The 26,747-nt window shown below is 46.7% G+C and overlaps 1 protein-coding gene across 5 annotated transcripts in view; it reads right to left on the reverse strand.

Annotated features, from left to right (window-relative positions):
- The window catches only part of SUCO (SUN domain containing ossification factor), a 1,613,753-nt gene that overhangs the window by 726,304 nt on the left and 860,702 nt on the right, over positions 1-26,747 (reverse strand). For all 5 annotated transcript variants that reach the window (XM_069641200.1, XM_069641197.1, XM_069641195.1 and 2 more), the window contains one exon: positions 17,135-17,237. In XM_069641200.1, the coding sequence (XP_069497301.1) occupies positions 17,135-17,237 (103 nt within the window). The remainder of the gene's footprint in view (positions 1-17,134; positions 17,238-26,747) is intronic.

Below are 26,747 nucleotides of genomic sequence, written 5' to 3' on the forward strand. Positions count from 1 at the left end.
ATTTCCAAGCGGGTACTTTCTCAGAATGAAATTTCGGTTCTCGGGAAGGGTTTCTCTTTTATTCCGATGTGTAATCCTAGCCAAATGTATCTTGAAATAGAGCTCAGAGGCTTTTTTAGAAAAATCTGGCTTAGAGATCATTTTGGAGGGAACAGTGATTATTCCGACAATAACAATACTCCGTTCAAACCTAAGTCCACCTTCACGCCGACATCCCAAATGGTTTCTAACTAAACCATTATTTCTGAACATGCAGTTTTACGTGATTTCCACTCTATCTTCACCGATCCCGTAGACCTGAGACCCAACCGTTGCTTCAATTTCTCTAAAAAAAGAATGGGCCTGCTTACATGAACTTAAGGGAGACTCTACGATCATTATCAAACAGGCCGATAACGGCGGTGGAATAGTGGTCTGTGATGCTTCTTTTTATGATACTGAGGTATCAAGACAACTAAACAATACTAATTTTTATTTGAAACTCAGAGGGGACCCAACAGAGAGCATTAGAAATGAAATCTTAGCTCTAGTTACACAGGCTAAAGATGCAGAGATTCTAAGTACAAAAGAATTTCTATTCCTTACTGACATAGGCACCCGAGCCCCGCTGTTCTATATTCTTTTGAAAATTCACAAGAATATGTTGAATCCCCCAGGCAGGCCCATAGTGTCTCTTTGTGGTTCCATTCTAGAACCCCTGGGTAAGTATATTGACCATTTCCTTAAACCTTTGGCCGCTGATACCCCTACCTATTTGGCAGACACCACTGATGCCATTATACATCTTGAAGGTTTACCTTTTGATCCCATTAATAACCTTTTTATCACCTTGGACGTGGAGTCCTTATATTCTAACATCCCCCAAGCTGAGTCATTACTGATTATTAAATTCTTCTTGGACTTTAGACCCTCAGTTGGTCCCAAGTGAATTCATTGTTGATTTACTTGAAATTGCTCTGTCTAAGGATTACTTCAGGTTCAAGGAGAATTTTTATTTCCAAGTAAAAGGAACAGCGATGGGTGCTGCATTTGCCCCAAATTATGCGACCCTATTTATGTGGGCTTTTGAAAAGGTCTCTATTTTTGATGACTCCAACCCATTTTTACAATCGATTACTTTTTATAAGAATTATATAGATGATATTATTATCATTTGGGACAAAACCAAGGGAGATCGGGACCATGATGAATTCCTAACATGGATCAATTCCCAGAACGACCATCTTCGGTTTATTATGTCCTCTAGTAATACATCTATTCCATTTCTGGATCTCCAGTTAAAAACTAAAGATGGAGCCATCTTGGTTGACCTTTACCGAAAAACCACGGACCGTAATACTATTTTACACTTCGATAGATTCCATCCACAATCTTTAAGAGAAAGTATCCCCTATGGACAGTTTTTACGAGCCAGACGGAATTGCACAGAAAAGAAAGATTTCATTTCACAGGCCAATACCATAGAGGAAAGACTATCTCAGAGAGGCTATCCTTCCCACATATTAAGGCAATCACGCAAAAGGGCAAGACATCAACACCGAGAAGTATTACTGGCAAAGAACACTCGTAATAATTCGGATCAATCGCGCATGGTTTGTGTTATGACTTATAACACACACCATGCTAAAATTAAGAAAGCAATTGGCAAACACTGGCACTTGCTGCAAATGAATATGCCAGATTTGGAACATCCCATGTACGCCTTTAAAAAGGGTAGGAATCTCAAGAATTGGCTCTCACGAGCAGACAGATCTCAGGCCTCCCAACCTGCTAAGACTATAACAGAGATGTGGGGGATGGAAAAGATTACGGGCCATTATCCATGCGGGCAATGCTGCAACTGCAGTTCCACCTCTGCTACCAATACGGTCATCGTAAACCACAGGACATGGAAACTTAAAAATCACACGCCGTGTAATTCAAAAAACGTCATTTATGCCGCCACTTGCCCATGTGAAAAAACATGCATAGGCAAGACTTCTAGACCGATTAAACTTAGAATTACAGAGCATAAGTCTAGAATCAGGACTCGGAATCTCTCTTCCCCACTGGTTGCCCATTTTATAGAGCATCTTCACAACTGTGAGGACCTACGATGGTGGTGCCTGGAACGTGTATTGGGTCCAGACCAATATGCTATAGCTAACAGACTAGCTGCATGTAAACACTGGTGGATTTACAATACCCAAAGTCACATCTTGGGTTTGAATGTCCAGGAAGAATGGCAATCTGTATTTAATTAAAAGTTTTCTTTCCATTTGACTTTTCATAGTTGTTCCGACCATTTATTGAGCTGGCTAGCGTGCCTAATATTTTATTATAGAGGTTTTCATTTATATTTACACTTATTTTTATTTTCACATTCTAAGTTTCACTCATAGCTTTTTTTTCTTTCGTCACGGCTGCTAGCCCTATCAAACATGGCGGTGGAATTTGTTTCATCGCGTAGACTCGGTTCTTGTGTTCATTTTAGTTTTATTTGGACATTCATCCTGGATAGACAACCACCGAGTTGTACGGTGTGGCGTCTCGTCGCCCCTCCCACGCGCGACGTTCGACCCGAGGTACGTTACGCATTATATGTCTAAAACGTACATCTAGACCAAGATTTACTGCGCAGACGCGGGTCCGGCATTTCCGGTTTCTTTCGTGTGTGAGCCGGGTCGGCGTCGGTCCCTGTATGACCAGGTAAGTGGGGGGTTGTTCTCATCTAGAACACGACACTTTGTTCGGTGCGGCTCTGGGAACGAATGGAGTACTCTGCTACTGCGGCCTAAGTTGTTTAATATTGGGTAGGTTGGTTATCTCTCAACCTTGCCCTCTGGCCATCGTTAGCCCGGGCAATATGTACGCGTAGAGCCCGCATTTTCATAGCTCTGCATTGGTTTGCCAATTTCGTCTTCAAGCGAGATAGTGGTTTTGATCCATCTCTCGCATCTTTTGATACTTAATTTGCACGCTTCGTGCATGCCAGAGCTGTCTGTTCTATACCCGCACTACTCCCAGTCTGTATGTAATTAATGAGCTTTCTTTTTTGTTCCATTTATTTGTTTGTCCAGACCAGGCCATATTGCAGACGTCGGGAACTTTAGAGACGCTGTCCATCTTCTCCACATGGATCAATTAAATCCCAGTCCACACTAGAGCTTTACTTTTGACAGAGCGCCTGACATCGCAAGCTGCTGAATGCTATATCTTTTGGGCAGCATTTGCACAATTGACCAGCCCTGGAGGTGAGTTGCGTGTTCCCTTTAGTTGTTTAGTTGTCTAACTTTTTAGTTTCTTTAGGAACATACATTGGTTTTCATTTTAAATTGATTAATTGTTTGATTTTTGGTTAGGTTGATTTCCTCCAGATTAGTTGGTTTTTCTTTAACTCTGGAATTATGTTTTGATCATTTAGACTTTAGGTAATTCATAACTTGAGGTGTTGTGACACTTTGCTTTACAGATCTGATTTTCATGAGATCTTTTCGTGGCGTGGCTGAGCCGTTATTTCCTGAATTTACCGACTGGCTTTTGGGACCAGCCCCCGTTAGGGTAGAAACTATGGTAATAACCTCTTCTCCCCTTAGTTCACATGACATGTCTTAAGATGTCGCTGAATGACCCAGAAAAAAATCTAATTTATGGGAATGCTTTGTCCTGATGAAGATGGATTCCATCTGCACCTTTCTGCAAGATGCACTTCTTCCATCGAAACTACTAAAGCTTTAATGATGCCATGCCATTCTTGATTGTCGTTTATTTTTTGCATGACACCGTAGTAGTTGACGCACAGCATTCCTAACTCGTATTCTTATGTGTATGTCTTTTAGATGTGTATTTACTCTGGTATTGAGTTTTCTTACAATTGGTCATCTTGTTTGATGATTATTATTATTGATTCAACTTTGACTTTTTGCATTGTTTAGAATGTGCTATTAATATACATTTGCTATTTGCACATTTGAATCATCTCCGAGCTTCTGTGGGCATCCCCGGTTGAGTGATCCCCTTCATTCACCTAGGGAAACCCCCCAGTCACTCTTGAGTTTTGCATTTGTTATTTACTAAGATTGATCTATTTGCTGCCGATATTCTCGAGGTTTACAATTTGCATTAGCACTTTACCACAGTATGCACTTTATTTCTTAAATTGTATGATACAACTTTATGCATTGCACAAGTTTTGTAGGCTATTTAATCCTGTTTTTTATCATATTGAAATAAATTGAAAAGAAATGTAATAAACATGTTACTTTTTATTATGTATTGATTGGTGTATGGTGATCTGTTTTATGACCAGCAGTACTGTGTCCATCTCCTCAATGGTAGGACTATGCCCTTAAAGTGAATTTATATATTTCCCACTGACTTGACTCCTGTTTGTAAGGATAGAAAGAAGGTAAACATTTTTCTGTAGTATTTGAAAATCAGAAATGATCTTTGGTAAAAATGAAGATTTAACTCTTAGAACAACCCTATCCTTATGAAAGATGGTAAAGGGTGGCTGGGACTAAAGTGCCTGCAACTCACTCACTCTACGGGCTGAAGTAAGAGCTACCAATAGAAAGGTTTTAAAGGTTAACAAACTTACGGACGTGAGTGTAAAGGTTCAAAAGGTGCACACATTAGGAATTTTAGAACCATATTAAGGTCCCAATCAGGAACCTGGAAAGGTGATGGGGAGAACACATTGGTGATCTCCTTTAAAAATTGTGCCACCAGTGGAATTTTGAAGTGAGCATTCTTCTGAAGAGCGCTTAAAGATGGATAGCGCCGTCAAATAGCCTTTAATAGTTCCAACCTGGAGCACCAGATTGGCTAAGGATAGTAGAAAGGATAATCACTTCCAGTGTTTTGCATAGAAAAGGGTCTATATTTTTTTCTATGCACCAGTTGCAGAATTTGTTCCAACGGCACAAGGACTTTGTTACTGGCCTTCTGGCCGACAGGAAAATCTCCATTACATCATCCGGGAGGTCCCAATCCTTGTATCTCAGCCTCTCAGAAACCAAGCGTGAAGGCTGAGTGGCTTGACCTCTGGATGGAGAACTTGACCTACCTCTCACTCGAGAAGGTCCACTCAAGGAAGACATATTGCAAGGCAGATGGACATGTCCAGAAGGTCCGGGTACCACGTCTGCCTGGCCCAATCCGGGGCAATTACGATCATGTGTTTTCCGAACTTTCTCAACCTCCTGATCACGTGAGGAATTACTGGGACGGGAGAAAACGCATACAGAAGTGGAAATTCCGAGTCCACCACGAACGCGTCTCCTAGAGCTCCACTTGGGGGAAATTCCCTGGAGCAGTATAGTTAGCACTTCCGGTTGACACCGGTCGCAAACGGATCCACTTGAGGAGTTACCCAAAGGGTGAAGACCTCTTGGACTCCCTGAGCTAGTTCCTACTTGTGGGAGACTGCTATGCCTGCTCAGAGCATCCGCCGCTGTGTTCTGCCCTCCGGCTAGGTGAACTGCTGATAGAGAGATTCCTTCCTGAATTGCCCAATACCAGCGCTGCATTGCCTCTCTGCACAGTGGTAGTGACCCTACACCTCGTCTCTTATTGAGGTAGTACATGGCCATTGCATTGTCCGTCATTATCAGGACATTCTTTCCATGTACAGAGGGTTGGAAGGCCTTCAGCGGCAGTCTGATTGCCCTCAGCCTCAAAATATTGATATGTAGTTTGGACTCTGATGGAGACCAACGATCGCTGATTGTCAGTTCGTTGGTGTGGGCTCCCCACCCGTGAGAGAGGCGTCTGGCACTACGGTTATCTCCAGCCATGGTTGCCAAAACTTTCTCCCTTCAGAACGTTGTCCTCGCAGGCCCACCACACAAGATCCTGGGCGACCCTGCTTGAAACCTGAAGTAGGTCCATCATCTTTCATGAGAACTGGGACCATTGAGTTCTGAGAGCCCATTGAAGGGATCTCATTCTCAGGCGGGCCTCCGGCACCAGAAAAATGCATGATGACATGAGGCCGAGCAACCTCAAAAAAATCAAAGACTTGGAGACGCTGGGCAATTTGGTGACCATCTGTAGAATGTCCTGAACCCTCACCTTGGGTGGCAAGCTCTTTCACAAGGATGTATCCAGAACAACTCTGATGAGCTGGAGTTTGAGAATGTGTCATATGGGACTTCTTGTAATTGAGGGAGAAGCCCAGTCTGTGAAGAGTGGCAGGTGACGTTGAGAGGATCCAGTGCTTGTTCGGGAGAACGCGCCCTTATCAACCAATCGTCCTGGTAGGGGTAGACATAAATCCCCCCTCTCCTGAGACTCGCTGCCACCACTGCCATCAGTTTGGTGAAAACCCTTGTGCGGAGGTCAGCCCGAAAGGCAGAACTCAAAACTGATAATGAGAACCGCCAGAGGCGAACATCAGGTCCTTTCTGTGCTTGAGATGGATTGGCATATGAAAATAAGCATCCTGAAGGTCCAATGGCACCATCCAATCCTGGAATTGGATGGCCTGAAAGATCTGAGAAGGTGTGACCATCTTGAACTTGTCCTTCCTGAGGAACTTGTTAAAGTATCTCAAAGTCCAAAATGGGTCTCAGTCCTCCGTCCTTCTTGGGTATTAGGAAATATGGAGAGTACCATCCTTTATTCTTCTCCGCTACAGGAACTGGCTCTAAAGCACTTTTCTCTAGCAGGGCCAAAACTTCATGCACAAGGAGCGGATCTGGAACCCTCAAAGAATGGCTCCCCGGTGGATGGTTCTGAGGTCTTTGAATTAAGGGAAGGCAGTAACCTTGGGCTATGGTTTCTAATGCCCAAGCATTCTAAGTAATGTCTCTCCATTCTTTCAGATGCTGAGACAGTCTGCCTCCCACTGGGGTTTCGTGACTCAAGACCTCAGAGGTTTTGAGGTGGCTGAACCAGTGGCTAAGGATGCCCCTGCTTGAGGGAGCTTTGCACCTCTCCCTCGTCCACCACAAGGGAATCTTTTTTGGCCTTTTTGACCAGCCATTTCGCTCGGACTTCCAACTGAGTAAGCGAAAAGATCTACCCCTGCAAGGCTGTCCAATGGGGCGAAAGGGCTGTGGCTGCCTAATAGTGGCATCTAGAGATTTGGCTGCCACCTTCGAGGTCAGCAACTTCTCAAGGCTTTCGTCAGCCTTGCTGCCAAAAAGGTGAGACACGTCAAAAGTCATGTTAAGGAGTCTAGATTGCACATCCGGTGCAAATCCAGAATTTCTCAACCACGCAAATCTGCGAATTACTGTGCTTGTTGCCATGGCTCTGCTGATGCTGTCAGCAGAATCCAGACCCGATTGAAGAGACTCGTACATGGCTTCCTTGCCGTCCTCAATAGCCAAGAAACCATCTCTTTCCTCCCCTTCGAGAATATGCTCAGCCGCCATAGAAAAACAGTCCCATATAGTGAATGAACACTTTGCCAAGGCACATATGGAGTTGTATGACTTAAGAGCCATGCTCCCCGCAGAATATTCTTTGTTTACCCATGCATCGACTCTTTGTCATCCTTATCCAGAAGGATGGTTGGGTAAGCTGCCTGTTTTGAGGTTGCAGTAGCTGCCCGCACCACCAGACTTTCTGGGGTGGGGTGTTTTGACAAGTAGTTGGGGCCACTAGTAGATGGCCGGTATTATCTTGTCAAGTTTTTGTTTACTGCCGGTCCTTACTCTGACGTCTCCCAATTGGCAGACACCCTTTTTTGAAGCGCAATACAGAAAGGTAAAATGGGATCCATTTGCGGGCCCTTATCAAGGATGTCTGTTAGATCATCCTGCTCGAACGGGATGGTAGGTCTACTCCATCCCAAGTAATCTACAACCTTAGACATCAAATGTCTATATAATGCATCTGCATGTTCATCAGATTCAGGTTTACCAAATTCTAGCTCTGGTGAAGTATCCACTCTACTGGCTGTTTGTAAGGTGTCAAAGATCTTTTTGCCTCGACTCCTCTGATAAAAAGCTATCGGGGACATTTGGTGTACCATATTGTAACCCAAATGATACATTGTTATTTGATGGCTCATTTTCCTCATAAATCGAGGTTAGTGATTTAAAATAATTCTTTCTAGGAAAAGGAGTATACGTTTTATCTGGTATGGGCGTTGAAGGCTTCACAAATGTTGAACTCAGCGTTCAAGGAGTCATCGATATTTGCAATTAAGTCGTTTTCTACTTCGAAGGCTTCGATGGCATCGATGTTGTCAAAGGCGCCATTGGTGTTGATGGCGCAGCTGGCATCTATGGCCTTGATGGTGTAGACGACCTCGACTTATTCTTCGACTTGCGGCTCGAAGCATCCTTCGATAATTTCTCATCGCGTCGAGGCCTCGACGGCTCTCGATGTGATCTAGTCTTCGTCCCGGGCTCGAGGGCTTGTAGGATTTGGCTCAAGCCCTTTCCTTATAGTCTTTAGAAGGCACGGTAGGAGCATGGCTTGTCAAGGGTTTTAGTTTTTCAAATATTTTTAGCATTTCTGACCTGAATGCTTCCCATTCGACAGGAGTGGAGGCCTTAGTGGGACAGGATATAGCTCTCTCAAGAGAGGAATCCAACGAAGAAGTCAAAGTGGGCGACCTATGGTGTGCTTCTTCTTCGACTTACTCGACGACGATGAGGAGTGGTGGGAGCCACTACTTGACCTGGACCTTTTCACCTTCTTCCTTCAAGGAGAGTCACCTCTCGCATTGTCCGAAGGTGGTTTCTTCGATGGGGTAGTCGATGGGGATTTCTTGGGGTTTCTACCTACCGCCAATTTCCCCTTTTACCCCTGCAGAGCTTTTCCAGTCATCGATTGGAATTTCAAGCAGGTCGAGGTCTTGTGCTCCACACCGAGACACTATAAGCATACTCTATGTGAATCGGTTATCCACATCTTGGGATCGCAGTCCTGACACTTCTTAAACCCAGTCTTCAGGGTAGTAGGTGTTGAAGTTGAAGAGTCTTCCTGCTCTCACCTGTGAGGCTAAGAACCTCTGGGTCATCTTCGACTCCACCTTCTCCTTCTCGCCTCACATCTGACGTCTCTAAGAAGTCAAACTACCAACTGCACCTCCTCAGAGGCATTCTTCCTTTCCTCTCCTTCCCCCCAGAGCTCTGGTTCTCGCTAGGCTTGACTAGTTCAACAGCCTCTTTTTAAATCTGCCTACCTCTACTCTCCGTCCTCTACAACTCATCCAGAACAGGACTGCGAGATTTGTCCTTGACCTCAAGCCCAGGGATCGTATCTCTCCAGCCCTGAAATCTCTCCATTGGCTCCCAGTGGCTGCAAGGATCAAGTTCAAGACACTTGGCATCGTCCACAAGGCCTTCTGGAGCCTGGGACCGGAATACCGCCAACTCTCTCTTCAGAAATATCTTTCTACTCGAGCTCTTCACTCCTCCAACTCAAACTCCCTGAGGGTCAGGCGCTTCTCCAAGCAACGAGTTGGGGCAGATCTCTCTCTTCGGCTGGCACCTCGCTCTGGAACAGCCTCCCTGCATCTCAAACTTGAGCAGAAACATCTCCAGTTCCGGAAGCATCTCAAGACTTTACTCTTTGCTTCTGCCGTCTCTCTTCCTCTTCACTGATGATCTCCTGTCTGATACTGCACTCATCACCTTCCCACCCTCTGAACCTCGGGCCCAGGTCCCTGCCCGCCCAGTTGCACACCTGCACTGCCTCCTGGTAACCCTTGCACTTGGGTCTGTATCTGCAACCCTACAGTCCCTTTACCTGCACTTATCAGACACTTGTTGTCTGTATTTACCCTTGCACAGCCACCTGCTGGTCACACTACTTGTTTTGATCCTGTGATCTGCATTTGCCCTTCCTCCCCTTTCCCTGGCACTTTTCCCCGCCATTCTCCCCTGCACTTGCACAATCTCAATGTCACTTGGCCTAGTAAGATCGTTGTCTTTGTCCTCCCTTTGTTTCCCCTCCCTTGCCTCGTCGCATATTGAAACACTTGTATATAGGCACGTTATAAATGTCATATCATAAGACATTTTCGTATTTTCGCGAACAAAACTACTGAAGTGCACTGTAGTTCACAAAGCGTAAACTTACTCGGAAAAACAGAACTAAAGCCAACAGGCGCTGTGCCTGCTATGTATACCTTCGATGACATCATCCTCGAGACGGAGACCTTTGAGGGACATCGGGTCAACTTCATCGACACACAGTGCCCCTCTGCTGGAAAAATGTTTTTCCAAAGCAGCAGAAGATGGATATTGTATATCAAAGATGAGGAATACGTGGGAGGGCACAATTCATTCGAAAGCGACCATTGCGGTCCTACAAGTGGAGGGACAGTTTTCTCTCCCTTTTCTTTTAGAAAGGCGGCACAGCACTGTTGACCTAGGGACAGCACTCCCCATCCAGGGACAGGGTGTGCTTCTATCTAGGGTCAGCATTAGCCCCTCTAGTGAATATTAGATGATACACACATTGTTTTGTTCATAATTTCCATATTCTCCATACTATATGTGTGTGATACCTACTGTTGATGTTTATAATGTTGGAGAAGGCAATCATCCTATGAATAGTTTTCCCCTGTTGGTCTTTTTTGGTCTCATGAGGTCTTCCGCATCATGGTAGCCATCTTCTTGTAGTGCCAGGGTCATACAGCTGTTTATCACAGGAACCGTCTTGTCAGAGTACTGAACCGGCAGCTAGCCAGACCCAATATACCAAAGCCGAAAATGGCATCTGCCCCAGAGGCCCTCTGGCCCCCCTCGAATGGAAAGTAAAAATATAGTACAGGGGGTGAGTTAAAATACCTGTTCCGCCCCGCACTCCTTCCATAGTTTTTAAAGGGCGAAAAGTCCTAACACTTCCTTCTCCCTTGCCTGTTTGTGATCAGTGGATTTCTGCAAACTGATTCCCCACTGGGCTTCACCTAAGGTGGTGCAACAGAGAGGACACCTTAAGAACCTTGCTTACTTTGTTCTTTACTACTTGGAACACTTACATTTCGGCATTGCCAACACTTGTTCTGCCTCCTTAAAAGACTCCTCACCACCAAAAAAGAGGCAACTTTGTGGCTTGTGACTTTTAGGGTATTATGCCTCACCTCCTTTAGAAGGAAAGGATTTTTTAAGTATAGGGTCTTATTTTTGAATAAGACAGTCTAATTATGTTATTGTTCTTTACATTACTTGCCCGATTCTAACTGGTTTACTAGTACTTACCTTTGTTTTCTTCACTTGCTTTACTAAATGTATAGCTTTCTAGTGTTCTTACTTGAACCTGAACTAGCTGTTCGAGCACCCCATGGTGAATGTAAATAGTTAGTTTGGCAGTTTGGCTTTCCTGTGATTTTAACTGATAAGAGTTTGCTGAAGGTCTAATACAAGTTTACAGTATGTTTATACATTCTGCCTAACTTGCGTTAAGAGTGCATAACTGAAACTTCCACCACTGTTACACTGTCCAAAGTTGAATCCTTGCTGCTAAGTCACACTACCTTGGATAGAGATCCACTAGACAGGAGTGTCTCCTCCTGTTGTCCTCTCAGAATCTGCCCACAAGGTTGATTCTGAAAATCCACTTAACAGACGTCATACAAGAGTTTCTGCCCATGACGATCTCCTTTCAGGTACAGATCTTTTTCCACAATAAGCACAGTGACAATCAGATCTCTGGAGAAAGACTTAAAACAATAACAGCCCACCCATAACAGTAGCAGCACCAGAACACTGTGCCAAGCGACCCATGCCACACAAGGAAGCAGTTAAATCGACCACACAAGACTTCGTGGTCAACAATACAGATGTTACGAGACCTGCAAGCCCATAATGACTCAGCAACCATACAGAACAAGCCAGTACCACTGCCCCATCCTAACACCAGCAGAGTCCACCATCCAACGGGTACAATAGTTATTTTGCTTCCATATTGGGCCGTAAGTGGGAAGAAGTAGAATGACAATATTAAAGAAGCCACTCTCTTCAACTGTCTACACAATTAATCGCTACATCTCGCCAGAAATTTGCAAGAACCCGTGACTCCAGACACTGACAGAGGAGGATGATCCAATGGGAACAAAACTAAGTTACTTCTGGAACAATACTACCAGTTTTCACAGAAGCAACATCAAGAGATATCAGTAGAGAATTACATTTCAACACTATAACGCATCAGCAAATTCACATTAGTTACATATGAATACCTAAGGGACCAATTCATTCTTCACACATCTGACCAGAACATCCAGAAAAGATTTTTACAGGCCAAGAATGCCACACTGGAACAGGCCATAGATATTGCCAAGAACACCGATTGGAGACACCATTTGTAAAGATATTCCAAAATAAATAAGTGGAACACACAGATTTCAAATCACTAAAAAACACAGACTGCACTACATCCAGACAAGAGGAAGACACTGGCAGTACACAGGAGGTTTCTCTTATCCACAGGAATCTACCGGGGACAAACCAAAGCAAGCCACAAAGAGTTCTGGGGAAACTAACACCACCAGAAAAGCAGTGGTCCAATAGATGAGAGTTCACAGCGGGACCCAACACCTGACAAGGACCCAAATGTAACGAGTGTGGGTAGGACAAACTTCAGAGCGACAAAAAGTGTTCGCCTGTCAGGGTGGAATGCACCGGCTTCAGAATTGTGGGCCACTATGCATATGCCTATTGAAAATATAAGGGAAAACCATGTGTGAGCACAATAGGCACAGCAACAGTTTCAGATGACCTTCTGTATAAAACGATTGATGCTGGGATGGCAGAAAGAAATCTCAGGGAGAGTATAGTTACCTTGTTTGGGATGCGAATGAAGCGGGCAGTTTATATAAAGAACCCTATCCAAGAGCCTGGCTGCAAGTGGATAAACGTAAGATTTGAGGACACGGCTACAATCTGCAAAATGTATGCAAGAAATGGCTGTGCAGTTGTGTGGTGGGACAAGCAGGCTCAGATTAAAATGACACCAAGGGGAAACACGCCCCATCCTCACAAATTTGGGAGACTAACATATGAGATACCAATGGGCACCACAAGAGCTACCTTGAAGTATTTAATTATAAAATGGGATCAGTGGTAAGATTCAAACACCAGATTGCAATGAAGAAAGAAGCGTGATCAGTAGCGCAGTCAGGCTTCTGCCCATAAAAGGATGATAGACATTAGGCAAAGAAATTGAGAGGTTACAGAGGGACAGCATCATTCAACTCAGAGAATCAACGTGGTTGGCAGGCATTGCAATTGTAAGAAAACACAAAACACAACAACAGCATCTGTATGTGCTTTGACCTCTGTCACCTGAATGCCAACATACGGGTTGATCGCTACACAATACCTAAACAATGACCAGATGCTGAAAACTATTGAATCAGTTAACATTTAAACAACATCAGACCTCTTCCGTCTACCAACTTATCTGAACAATCACAATAAAGGCTACTGACATCATAACGCCCTTGGGTAAGAATTGGCACCAGATGTCTTTTGGTCTACTTTTGGTCACTGCAGTATTTCATCACCTCAAGCAGGAGCTCCTCCGAGCGATGCTAGGGGTCTACTACTATATTCTTATCACAGGGAAAAGTGAAAAGAACACAGCAAGCATTTAAGGGCAGTGATGAGCTTAATCAGAGTAAAGGGCCTCATGCTAAAATTAGAGAAAAGTAGAATAGGAGTTGAATACTTTGGACACACTATTTGCCAGAAAGGGATCTAACCAAAAAGAAACCTTATGGTCAGCATTGTGGGGTTTCTGCCTTATTAAGATCAATTGAGGCCCTTGTCAGGCATGGCAGAAATGTATTCCAAATGTGTCCAGAATTTTGCCACCAAAAGACTAAACGAGGAAATTGTTAAAGAAAAACACAAAATATGCATAAAGGTGAGATGACCCAGAGGAATTTAACAGAGTGAACTCGGACATCAAAAATGAACTTGCACTGAAGATGTTTAAAACCACTTCACATACTGATAACAGTAGATACAACTGACAAAGGATTAGGTGGCGTGTTGAATCAAATCCAAGAAGGAAGAAGTGACCATCACATTCACTTCCTGTGGCCTTCAAGGGCTGAAACTAATCTGAATCACTGTAGAAAGAAGCAATGGGTGCATGTTGGTGTTTGAGACATTTTAAGACGCCGACAATAGGCCTTCCACTAACTATAGGGACAGATCACAAACCCTTGATTCACATGTTCAGCTCCAGGTGTAGATCCCACTGCAGGTTATGCTGCTGGATGGTGGACATCATGACACAGAATGCCAGAGTAAAGTATGTGCATGGTAAAAATAACATAGTGGCTAATTGCCTATCTAGGCTGCGGGTCAAAATCATACAGAATGAGACTGGCACCGTATTGGAAGGAGAGGTGGGAGCAACATCTATGGTGGCAGCCATTGTGCAAATTACCAGTACAATAGAGTGGTTGGTTGTCAGTAGTGATGACAGAGGCCAACTAGCTAAGTAAATGTGTTAAAGACGGATGGGAAAGTGTCAAAACAACAGAGATCATTTCAAGACGTACGCTTAATTTCAGGAGAGAATACCATAAATGTGCATCACAAAATCACTTACATATGCATGATAAAATCTTTGAATTGCAGACCAGTTAGATAAAGAACCAGAATTTATATAATACTATACTAAAAAGGAAATATAAAAAACTATCTATATAACCAATTTTAAAAACAATCGAACTTCCATAATGCAAATAAAAACGTAACAAAGGAATACACTTAATAAAGAAAATGGTTGAAAGATACAAATATTAGCGTAAGGTTCAGTGCAGTGATTAATACAGATTAAAATGCTGAACATTCTGCTTGGGCATTCAGTAGAAATTGTGAAGAGTCCAAGCCACCACTTGAGCCCCAATTAATTTCAAATACTCTAATACTGGGCAGCATTGGGTGAACCCTCTAGAGTTTGGGTTTGAATTTGTACATACCGGGGACAGGATAAAACAAAGTGCAGCTCAGTTTCCTCATATATTGAGCAGAAGACATACACAAGTGGCTTATTCCGATTTTGACCAAGAAGCAAACATCTTCCAAATAAGTAGGGAACTAAATCAAAAATTAGCTACCCATTTTCTCCAACTACAATTAGCAACCCAATTCAGATATTGTTCCATCTTACCCGGAATACTGCCAATATCTTGTGCATGGTTGTGTAGCTTGGAGAATTCTGGGTCATCCTTGTATTTATGAAATGTGTTTTTGACCTTTGAGAGGAATCTGGCTCCCTCACATTATGCAATGGCAAGAATATTAGTGAGAAAAGCTGATTTACCAAGAAGATTCAGCAGATGCCTGATGTGGAATAACCATAGGCTATTACTAAAGTGCTGTTTAACACAAATATCCAACGTAAGGATTTTGCTGAAACACACATGTTGATTGGCCCATAATGAGTCACAACCACAAGGTTTAACATTTGCTTCAGCAGTTAAACCACTCTGAGGTACTTCATTACTAATGCATGAACGGATTTGGGAAGGCCTAAAAATCTCTTAAAGAAGACAGATGCAGATCGATGCATCTGGTCACAATACAAGGAGCCCAAAATATCTGATTCTGAGCCCAAATGGTCTCAATCTGGTTTGACATGTACCTACGAGGCACTCTGCAGAGTGGCTGCCCAACAGGTTAAAAAGTATAAATAAGGACATTATTAACCTTTCTTTATGAGGTAGCCTGTCTCTCAATGTGCCAAACTTTCATTAAAAACAATACTCCAGTATGTGAATTGCTAGGCCTGTTCTAGATTAACCCTGGGTAACTCCCTCTGCTCCATATATGTGCCATAGATGTCAAAAAACGTTTACAGATGTTGGTGTCATAACAATAAGTGCAACAATTCATCAATGATAGGAAAGATTTTTCTTTTGCTGGTTTCCTCCACCACACTTCTTTTTGCTTCATCTTACCTGCTGACCTGACTATTTGGAGGTAAAGCGTTCTGCTTTACTTCCCTTGCTTTGTGCTAATTGTAATGAGGAATGTGATCAGCCCATAAGTCTATCAGTACTGGGTGACTATGTCAGCCTTAGTGGATTTCTTGTATTTTTAAAGCTGCACCGATCACCCTAAAGAAAAGGAAGGTCAGGATACTTTGTATCCTAATTGCTTTTTCTTTTGTAACTTTGTGATAACAAATGCAACATGCCCAGGATGGACTGGTGGCAGTGGATAGGTTTCCCTACTGCGTTTTTAATTTTTTTACTTGTGCATCTTTTACTGCATAATGCCATAAAGAGTACTATATACTCTAAAATAGCGTGCCATGAGATTTTTCGCCTTGTCCTTTTGCCCCTATTGACCTTTGGCCTTTTTCCTGCCATCTCGAGTCAGGAATTGCCATATATGGAAACCCCTTTCCCTGGAAAAGCTTTTGCTTGGTCAGACAAAGTGGCATTCTGTGTGTCTGGTCGTATGTGGGGGCTGGGACTACCTAGTCCCAGTCCACATCTGTGCCACTGAGTGCCTGTTGCTGGGCAGATAGTGTGACCAGTGTGTCTATCATTGAACTGCGATTGGACAGCCCCTGCCAGTTTGAACGGTGCAGACTGTTGCCATTGGTGGACCTTGTGGAGACTCCAGTCCAAATTCTGGATAACAAGAGGACCCCTGCAGCCATTCAACCGATAATCTTTGGAGCCAAGACCCCTATGAAGAAGTGCAGCCCGCTGAACACCTGAGAACAACCGTTGCAGCTGACCAGCTTTGCCTCCAGCAACATCTCAGTGAAGTCCTGCTCCTTTGTCCTGATCTCAAAGACAAAGGCCTGTGCAAAAATCTCCCTAACAGTAAATGCTAGCAAAGTGTGATGCAAAATATATCTTTAAGAGAAAAGCAACAGTATCCTGGGAGCACTCCAATGAGAATCCATACTCTTCATAATGGTAAGCCTTAACCAACTCGGCATCTTCTGGACAGTCAGGGGTGATCCCTATACAGAGGGATAATGCATGAGGGGATGGACACGACGACAATACCTATAATGGACAAATCCAATTATAAATGCTCAGTTTTTCTATTAGAACCTGTCTGAAACAGAGACAACTGGAGTGCCAACCCCTGCTTTTTTTTTATAATGCTGTGGTAAGAATCAATGGTACCTCAAGTAGTTACAACTCAAATGTGGTGAACGTCCATGCTTCATGCTGTTGAATAGATTTCATAGTTTTACCACTCACCCTGGTGTGGGCAAAGAAGTTGGCTCCTGAGGTTTGAGAGTCTCAGTTTGTGTAGGTTGCACAACTGTGTTGGTAGTATTACCAAAACTGCTTGCATTTACTCCTGAGGAAAATAAAAAGAAATTAATCCAATAGAATAAGACCAACATTGACAAAATATTTTGCCTTCTCTGTAAAATCAAAGCAATTCTATGGAGCGATCAGAAAAGTGTGAATGGTGTGGAAGCACTGAAAAAATAGAGCAACCTGTATACCCCTTCGATCAGGAACCTCTATGCTTCTTATGGTTAATACGACATGGTCAGTACCCTAACCTTGTCAAGAGGGGATGGGAATCCCTCTCAACCTGTGGTGGGTAGCCTACCAGCTGGGAAGCAAGAGCCAGTCCTACCCCAGTGGGGACTGTAGCAGTTTAGAGGGCCAAAACTCCAGCCCCCTCCCCAACTGCTGGCTTAAATCTGGGCAGTATTCATCTGCATCACCACCTAACAAATGCTCGCCAGGTCCTTTCTTTCTGTTCCAGAACTGAAAGCACGGCAGCTGAAGCGAGCTACCAACATAAGTAGCACATCACAGCAGCACCCCACGCCATACTCTTTGGAGCGGTGAACCTGCAAAGCAAGAGAGTGGAAGCTATAGCGGAGAGCCTACACAGCCAGCCGACATGCTGCACATCGCTCCCCAGCAGCAAAGCGAACTTGAGCAGAAATGCTGAACAACCCCTAGACCACCAGAGGCTAAAACCAGGCTACCACATACCCATAAAGACTGTACTTACCTTGGGGAGGCCATGCCAGAATTCATCTAACAGGAACTTGGGCACAGTACAACACAAACTGCCCTTGGGCATAAGTGCAGTCTTGGTGCAATGTTTACTTCAAACTGACTTTCGAAGTGAACACTGCACCAAGACTGCACTCATGCAGGTCTACAACTTTTTCTGTGATGCTCATTACTCTGAACTCTTGCCTATCCTCATCCCTTTGGGCATTCTGTCAGTTTCTACACTGTTACCAAGTCCTCCATCCTCCTCACTCTCCAGGCCCTTGGGTTTCACAAGTCTTCTATAGACTTGTTTGCCTCCTTCCTGGAAGATCGTTCCTTTAAAACTGCCTGGAACTCGCAAATCTCTGACCCCACCATTCTCCCTATCTGTGTCGCCAAGGGGCAGTCCTTGGACCTCTGTTCTTCAACCTCTACCCTAAAAAGACTGATCTTGTTCTTTAGATTTCACTTTGCGGATAACACTCAAGGAACAAGTTACTTACCTGTAACTGTTGTTCTCCAGCATGGGTCTGGCATGGATTCACATGCTCATGAATATTCCCCGTCGTCAGGCTGGGAATCCTCTGTAAAGAAAAAATCAGTATCAGTTTCGTTTCTGATCTGTCTTTCTTAGTAGTAACCAATCACTGATCTCTGGGTCATACTGCCCCCAGCCAATGACTGCCCTCTCCCTAAGCCCCGCCTCTGGCAGCCATCCTCAGATTTGGTAGCACGCCAAGTGGCAGTATGACCAAGTGAAGAGCCGCAGAGGGGTAGGCAGGAGGGTTCGCATGTGAATCCATGCCAGACCCATGCTGGAGAACAGTTACAGGTAAGTAACTTGTTCCTTCTCCAGCATGGGGTCTGGCATGGATTCACATGCTCATGAATAAAAGAATACACAGCAGTATACACATGCACAACCACGGGAGGTGGCAAAAGGCTCAACATTAAGCAATACAACAACTCAACATTAAGCATCTCTTACCTCCTCACCAGGCTCACCTTAAGCGAACAGGTTGCGCAGCACTGCTTGGCCGACCCTGGACTCCTACCTCGAGTCCCGATCGACGCAGTAGAATCTTGTGAAGGTGTGTGTCGACCTCCACGTAGCAGCCCTGCAGATGTCCAGCAGAGGCACACCAGACAGGAACGCCGTGGTAGCAGCGATCGCTCTGGTCGAATGGGCTCTCGGACGGCCCGGCAGAGGTCGGTTTGCCAACCGGTGACAATGCATGATGCAGCCGGAGAGGCATCTGGAAATGGAAGTCTTCGATAGAGCCTTCCCTTGATTCACAGACCCAAAGTTCACAAACAGTTGTGACGTCTTCCGAAAACTGTTCGTGCGGTCCACGTAGAACTTCAGCGCTCTAGCTACATCCAGCGAGTGCAAAGTCCTCTCGGCCGGCGTCGAAGGCGACAGGAAGAAAACTGGTAACACCAAGGGCTCGTTGAGGTGGAAGTCCGACGGCACCTTGGGCATGAAGGAGGGGTGCGTCCTTAGCACCACCCTCGTGTCATGAAAAGTCAAGTATGGAGGCTTGCAAGATAGGGCCTGAATCTCTCCCACTCGTCGTGCAGAGGTGATGGCCACGAGGAACGCTGTCTTCCATGATAGGAACTTCAAAGGCGCCGAATGCATAGGCTCGAATGGGGCTCTTATGAGCCTGGTCAGCACCACATTAAGCTCCCACGCCGGGGCAGGGGTCTTCACCGGCGGGAATGATCGGAATAGTCCCTTCATAAATTCCTTCACCAGGTGATGAGACCACAAGGACGCCCGTCCCGTAGTCCTGGTATATCGGGAGATGGCAACCAGATGTATTTTTATGGAGGCGTGAGCCAGACCAGCTTTGGCCAGCGACAGTAGGTACGGCAGCACTTGAGGGGCCGTAATCCGCAGAGGGTTAATCTTCTGTGCGTGCACCAGACAGAGAACCTCTTTCATTTATGACCATAACACTTGCGAGTTGAGGACGCCCTGGCCTTTGCAAGAACCTCTCTGCAATCAGCCGGAATATCGTACCCTCCAAACTCTAGTGCTGCAGGAGCCAGGCCTGCAAGTTCAGCGACTGTGGATCGTGATGGAGAATGGCGCCTTCTTCTCTGGAGAGAAGATCTGCGTCCGCCGGCAGCCTGACTGGCGGGGACGTTGACGAGTCCAGAAGGTCCAGGAACCAGATCTGCTTCGGTCACGCCGGTGCGACGAGGATCATCCTGCACCTGGACTTCTTGAGCTGGTTGATGAGGCGGAGCAGCAACAGCAATAGAGGGAACGCGTACAGAAACAGGCTGTCCCAAGGGAACGAGAAAGCATCGCCCATGCTCCTCGGCTGTTGGAACCTGCTGGCGAACCTCTGGCACTTGGAGTTTGTTGCCGTCGCGAACAGGTCGATCTGGGGTTTGCCCCATCGTTGGAAGAGTCGATCCACTTGATCCTGGCGCAGTTCCCACTCATGGCACGAGCGCAGCTCCCTGCTGAGTGAGTCGGCGATGGTGTTTTTTATTCCTACCAGGTGGAAGGGAACCAGAAACATCCCCTGGGCGACAGCCCAGTGCCTCAGATCCTTGGCCTCCTTGAATAAGGTTGGGGATCTGGTGTCCCCCTGCTTCTGTATGTAGAACATCGTGGTGGTGTTGTCTGTGAAGATCCTCACCACTTTGTCCTTGAGGGACGGGAGGAACGACTTGAGCACCCAGAACACTGCTCGGAGCTCCAAGATGTTGATGTGAAGAGACCTCTCCTCCTGGAGCCAAAGGCCTCTTGCGTGGAGATCTCCGGCGTGGACCCCCAACCCTCCAGAGAGGCGTCCGTAGTCACCATCATTTGAAACGCCAGGGTTTGAAAGTCTGTGCCCGTCGTGAGGTGAGCCCGGGTGCCCCACCATAGGATCGCCCGACGGAACTCCTCGTCGAAGGGGATCCTGTCCTTGAAGCAACCGCTCGCCTGAAACCAGCGGGCGTCGAGGAACTCCTGTAGCGGACGCATCCGAAGTCTGCACAGGGGCACAAGGTAGATGCACAAGGACATCATCCGAGAAGGGACTTGATAGACCTCACCCTGGCCACGTCCGTGGCTAACAGCTGCCGCACCTTGCCCAGGATGGTCTTGGTCCTCTCCTCTGAATCGGAGGCCAATTGCTCCACAGTATCGAGCTTCGGCCCCAAAAACAGAGCTACTTGCGATGGAACCTGGTGGGATTTGGGGTAGTTGATGGCGAACCCCAGCTCTGTGAGCAACCGGACGGTCCTCGCCGTATGATCTACAGCGAGTTCCCTTGACCTTGCCCGGATTAGCCAGTCGTCCAGGTAGGGGTAGACGTGGATCCCCTGCAGGCGCAGCCGCGCCGCCACTGGTGCCAGGCACTTGGTGAAAACCCTGGGTGCCGACTTTAATCCGAACGGTAGGGCTCTGAGTTGGTAGTGGCGTCCCTGAACCACGAACCTGAGGAACTTCCTGTGCCTTTTTAGAATGGGGATGTGGAAGTAAGAATCCTCCAGGTCCAACGACGATAGGAAGTTGCCTTCCTCAAGCTGTCCCAGCACGTGCTGGAGGGTGACCATCCTGAATTTCTGCACCTTGATTTATTTGTTTAACCGACGCAGGTCCAGGATGGGGCACCAACCGCCGGTCTTCTTTCTGATGAGAAAGTACCCTGAGTACACTCCGGAGCCCCGGAGCCTCCTGGGGACGAGCTCGATGGCACCTTTTTGAGCATCGCCTTTACTTCCAACACCAGTTGAGGGACGTGATTCTCCTTCCTGGCCACGGGAGGAATGCGAGGGCACTTCTTTTGGAATTCCAGCGAGTGCCCGTTGGCCAGGGTGTCCAGCACCCAACAGTGGGTGGAGATGGACTCCCACACGCTGACGAACTTCGTCAGCCGGCCTCCCACTGGGGTGCTTTGGTGGGGGCCCGACGACACAGCCGGGTCAGTCTTGTTTGGAGGAGGCCTTGCCGCCTTGGCCTCCTTGACGACGACGGCGGGATCCCCCTTGCTTGCCGTGACCTCTGTAGGCCTCCTGGGAAGAGGAGCGGGCCGCCTGCCGGTAAGCGGAGGAGCCACCGCTGGATCCTTTGGAGGCACCCTGTCTGCCTCCGGGGCTCCGAAAGGGCCGTCGCTGCTGAAGCACCCCAAGGGCCCGGGCCGTCTCCGAGTCGGTCTTGATGGCCTGTAGAGACTCATCCACCGCCTTACCAAAGAGGTTGTTGCCGTCGAACGGCATGTCCAACACCCTGGTCTGGACGTCCTGGCGAAAGTCTGTCGCCTTGAGCCATCCCCGTCGTCGGATGCAAACTCTGTTGCCCAGTTGGCGAAATCCGGTATCGGCGATGTCCGTCGCCACCGTTATGGCGTGATCCGACGCCACCTCGCCCTCCTGCAGAATTTCTAGGGCCTCCGCCATTTTGTCATCAGGCAGGAAATCTAGCAGGGGAGCTATTTTGAACCAGAGCTCCCTGTCGTAGCGGGCCATGATCGCTAAGGCATTGGCCGCCTTAATCATCGTTGCCGCCGACGAGATGACTCGTCGTCCCATAGAGTCCAACTTCTTGCCCTCGCTGTCCGGCGGGAAAGTGGAAGTTGAAGCCACTGTGCCCGCTGCCTTCTTCTTAGCCGCTGCCGAGACTGAGTCTGGCGTGGGCTGGGCCCTGAGGCACAGGGGGGAGGCATCGGTGACTCAGTACTTCTTCTCGTACCTGTCCCTCTTGGCGGGTGTCGTGGCAGGGTTCTTGAGGACCGCAAGCCCCTCGTCCCAGATGTCGTCGAGTAAAGGCACCGCGAGGGCCATCTTCCTCTTAGCCTCTCGTCGTTGGTACAGAAGCCCCTCCTTTTTCTGTTCTTCAGGACAGAGCTGGAAGAGCTCGGATGCCCTTGTTATCATGGCGTGGAAAGAGCTAACCTCGTCGGCTGGGGACGCCCGCGGGAGGGGGGTGACGACGGGATGTCTGCTGTGTCATTGCCGCCGTCATCGTCCGTCGCCGTATCCTCTCCCGGCGAGGGGGATGAGGGGTCCACCGGTCTCGCAGGCACGAAGGGCGGAGCGGGGTGGACTCTCCTCCGCTTGTTCGGAGGGCTTCCCTACGGGCCTGGTTCTGGCTCCTCCATCGGGGTGCGTGGTAATCTCATCATTATCTCGGTACATAAGGATTGGATTTCCAACAAAATGGCCGCCGAGCTATCCTGGGGCTCGGGCAATGGCTGCGACGGACGGGATGGCAGCTCCATTGGGCCCTGTTCGTCGTTGCTATCTTCGATCACGTCAGCAGGGACGGTCCACTGGGATCGAACCTTCTCGAACCTCTCGTTGAGGTTTCTGAACCTCTCGTTGAGGCCCTCCTCGGTCTCCACCAGTTCCTCCTCAGAGGCTGATTCCGAGTCTGTAATGGCCACCGGCCCCCTCCCCCTCTTTTTCAGCCGGGGGCTTCATGGGGGGTCTTAGCGATGGGCTGGAAAGAGGATTCCCTCCGAGGCGGCAGGGATACTCTGGGCCCAGAGGCCGTTTCCATTGGCGTAGTCTCAGCTGGCTCCGCCAGAGTCGCAGCGACCACTTCGGTAGAGGCCTTAGCCGGGTGGATCAAAGCCCTCACCACCTTAGGTGCGTCCTGAGCCTTCGCCTTGGGGGGAGGGTCAGCGCCTCGCTCCCCCTTCGAGATCGACTGGGTCCGCTCCAGCAGCCTACCCAGGTTCTCGGACTTCCTCTTCCCCGAACCAGAGCGCTGGCTCGTGGTCGAACGTGCCAGGGAAGCAGCGCCCTGCTTGGCAACCGAAGAGCCCGTCCTTTCGGCGCTCCTGGAGCCCGCAAACCCGCGGTGCTTGGCCTTCTGTTGGGCCCCCGTCGCCGGGGCTTCTCAAAGGACTTAGAAGCCCGCTCAGACTTCTTCTTCGCCTTCTCACTTGCTGTGCCCTTCTCCAGCCAGGTGGCGAGGCGGGAACGACGATCTTGTTTGGTCCGTTCCGAAAGGTTCTTGCAGAACGCACAGTCCTTCTCCACATGCGTCTTGTCCCCATGGAGGCAGTAGAGGCATCGCGAATGCTCGTCCTCCTTGAAAACGTTATGTAATCCGCATCCAGGGCAGTTCCTGAACAGCTTGGATCCGGGCGTCGAGCTCCCGTTGTCCTGGGCCATGTCCGTTGAGGTAGGCCGCAAATCTTCCGGAATCCTCCAAGAAGTGTAAACTCGACGAAAACTTCACCCTTGAGGGACGTAGAAGAATTCCGAAAAGGGTCCCCGTTATCGGAAGTAGAAGCGGTGGAGCTTGAGGCTCGATTAAATCGAAAAAATAAGAAATCTCCTGAAAAAAAACATGAACACGCAGCAAAAAACTCGAGAGCTAAACACGAGGACTCCCAACACTTGAGCGTGCGGTAAAAATCTGAGGATGGCTGCCAGAGGCGGGGCTTAGGGAGAAGGCAGTCATTGGCTGGGGGCAGTATGAGCCAGAGATCAGTGATTGGTTACTACTAAGAAAGACAGATCAGAAACGAAACTGATACTGATTTTTTCTTTACCGAGGATTCCCAGCCTGACGACGGGGAATATTCATGAGCATGTGAATCCATGCCAGACCCCATGCTGGAGAAATGTTGTTCTACTTTCCCTCCTTCACCCGAGACATATCAGAATGGACTACCAACTGGCTCACTACAATATTTCACTGGATGGCTATCTGCTGTCTCATGCTCAACTCTTTGAAAATGAAAGTCATCTTTCTCCTGGCGTTTAAGGCCATCCCTGCCCCCTCGTCTATATGCTTCCCGCCTGAACTTCTTGCTCACTTGCCCAAAGCTTCTAACCATGGGGTTCTTCTGATACCGACCTCTAACTGCAACAATTAATCACTACTACTGTCTCTGCTGCTGATAGTGACCTTAACATTCAGAAAATCTAAACTCCACTCTCATGCTCAGCAAACTAGACTACTGCTCATGCCTACTTCTTGACCTTCCGCTCCACTCCCTTCTCCCTCTTGAAAAAGTCCTCAAATTCACTACTAACTCTATACCCTACTTAGACCCTCACCCAATTCTTCCTATGGGTACCACGTTGGCCCACTTTCCATGCACAATACCTCCCTTTTCAGGTTTCTTCTGCTAGTCTGCAATGCTATCCATGGTCTTGCTCCTCAATATCTGGCTAACTGCATCCATGCCTACACACAATCTCGCTCCATCTGCTCCACCTTTGCGCTCAACCTCAGAGTCCCACACCTAGTGTCCCTTCCCACTTCCACTCGGGATCGCCTCAAAGCTCAGCTTAAATGTTAATGAGGCAAAAGAGGGAGCTCTCCCTCCCACCATTCCCTCTACATAACCCCAGCACTCCCTCCAGTGCTGCATAATGTAATTTTGTAAATGTGTACAGTACTCCTCTTTAGTTTCCATTTCTTGTCCAATTCCCACATTAAATGTACCTTTGTACATCACCTGTTTCTTTATTTGATTTGTTCCTGGTCTATGTCCCACTTTGTTCACTCCCTCAAACTAGCTCACCACCTGTTCTCATCTTTGTGCTACTATAACAAGCAACCTTTCTGGGTATGCCTCTGCCAACTATAAATGTGTTATTGTAAGGTATTTCTGATTGAATTTGCCACTGCAACTTCAAATAAATAGATCGTAAAAGGTTGGGGGTTCTACACAATTTGGTTTGAGAATTTACAGATCGTTATGCTACAATTGCCTTAGAACAGGGAAATATTTCACGCTGCAAGCCAGCCATAAAAAGTCACTTGCCACATGAATTCTATACATACACAGCACACCATATCTGACTCGCCAAGAGTCAATTATCACTGGCCAGGGGTGAGTGCAAACTTTGTACCCTGCCCTAGAAGCAGAGAAGTCTTTTAATGGAGAGAAGTGGTAATTTCCAAAAGAGCTTTGCGACAGCATAGCTTAAGTCATTTGTTTATATTGATAGTACACATTTTATATTCAGAGTCCAAAACTAACACATATTAATTAGTTGAAATATATTAAAGGTACGCTCTCTGAACACTTTTCTATTCCAAAGGGAACCAGATATGGTGATAGTAGACAACCTCATTATTCATCCTAGTCATTGAACCTCTTTCAATAGATCGGCCAGTTTTCCAGTACAGTGGAAACTCACTTGGAGTCAATGGAATCCAAGCTTGCGGTGTAAACTGACTATATTATACTATTTCCCAGAAATCCAGATACCAGTGCTCAACACCTGTTCTGCTATATAAATCAAAATTCCTTTCTACCCGGATACACATTTAATAGAAGTAATTCCTCCCAATACATTCTGTTTAAAAAGAAAATCATTTAGGTAGGAAATGGTGGCAACTTGATTTTATGTCTTTGGGGATTACATTTTCCTACTCGCTTACTAATATCAAAGAAAATGTACTGGAAAGGATTACGAACTGTATAACCTTTTGGACCCTAAATTACGTTTTACGGTGGGTGGGGGGGTGTAGACTCAAAGCCATCAAAGAGAACAAGCTCCTCTTTATTTTCCTAGTTTTTTTCCCTATCACGCGCTCATGAGCCTGTCAAGTTCCTACGGGGGCAGAGCAGACCAAGGATTGTCCTAGATGAGCCTGAAAACAGTAAAGGTTGCGATGGCATCAAATGCCCTGATTTCCAATCATAACATGGAGCTGTCATAATAAAGAAAAAGCTAGCTTATTTTTCAAAAACGGAGGTACCCCTACCACACCCTCAGTTTTTTTCTGTTGGAAAAATCTTGGATCCATCCTTTACAGTGCTCTTCAAAAAGAATGATCCCCCCTTTAATCAGAGAAATTGGTTCAATTACAACTGCTGTTTCTGTAACTACAGCATTATTTTAGTACAAGAAAATGAAACTAAATCTA

The sequence above is a fragment of the Ambystoma mexicanum genome, chromosome 1q (assembly GCF_040938575.1).
Source record: "Ambystoma mexicanum isolate Mex_15411 chromosome 1q, UKY_AmexF1_1, whole genome shotgun sequence".
In the NCBI taxonomy this organism is placed as follows: domain Eukaryota; kingdom Metazoa; phylum Chordata; class Amphibia; order Caudata; family Ambystomatidae; genus Ambystoma; species Ambystoma mexicanum.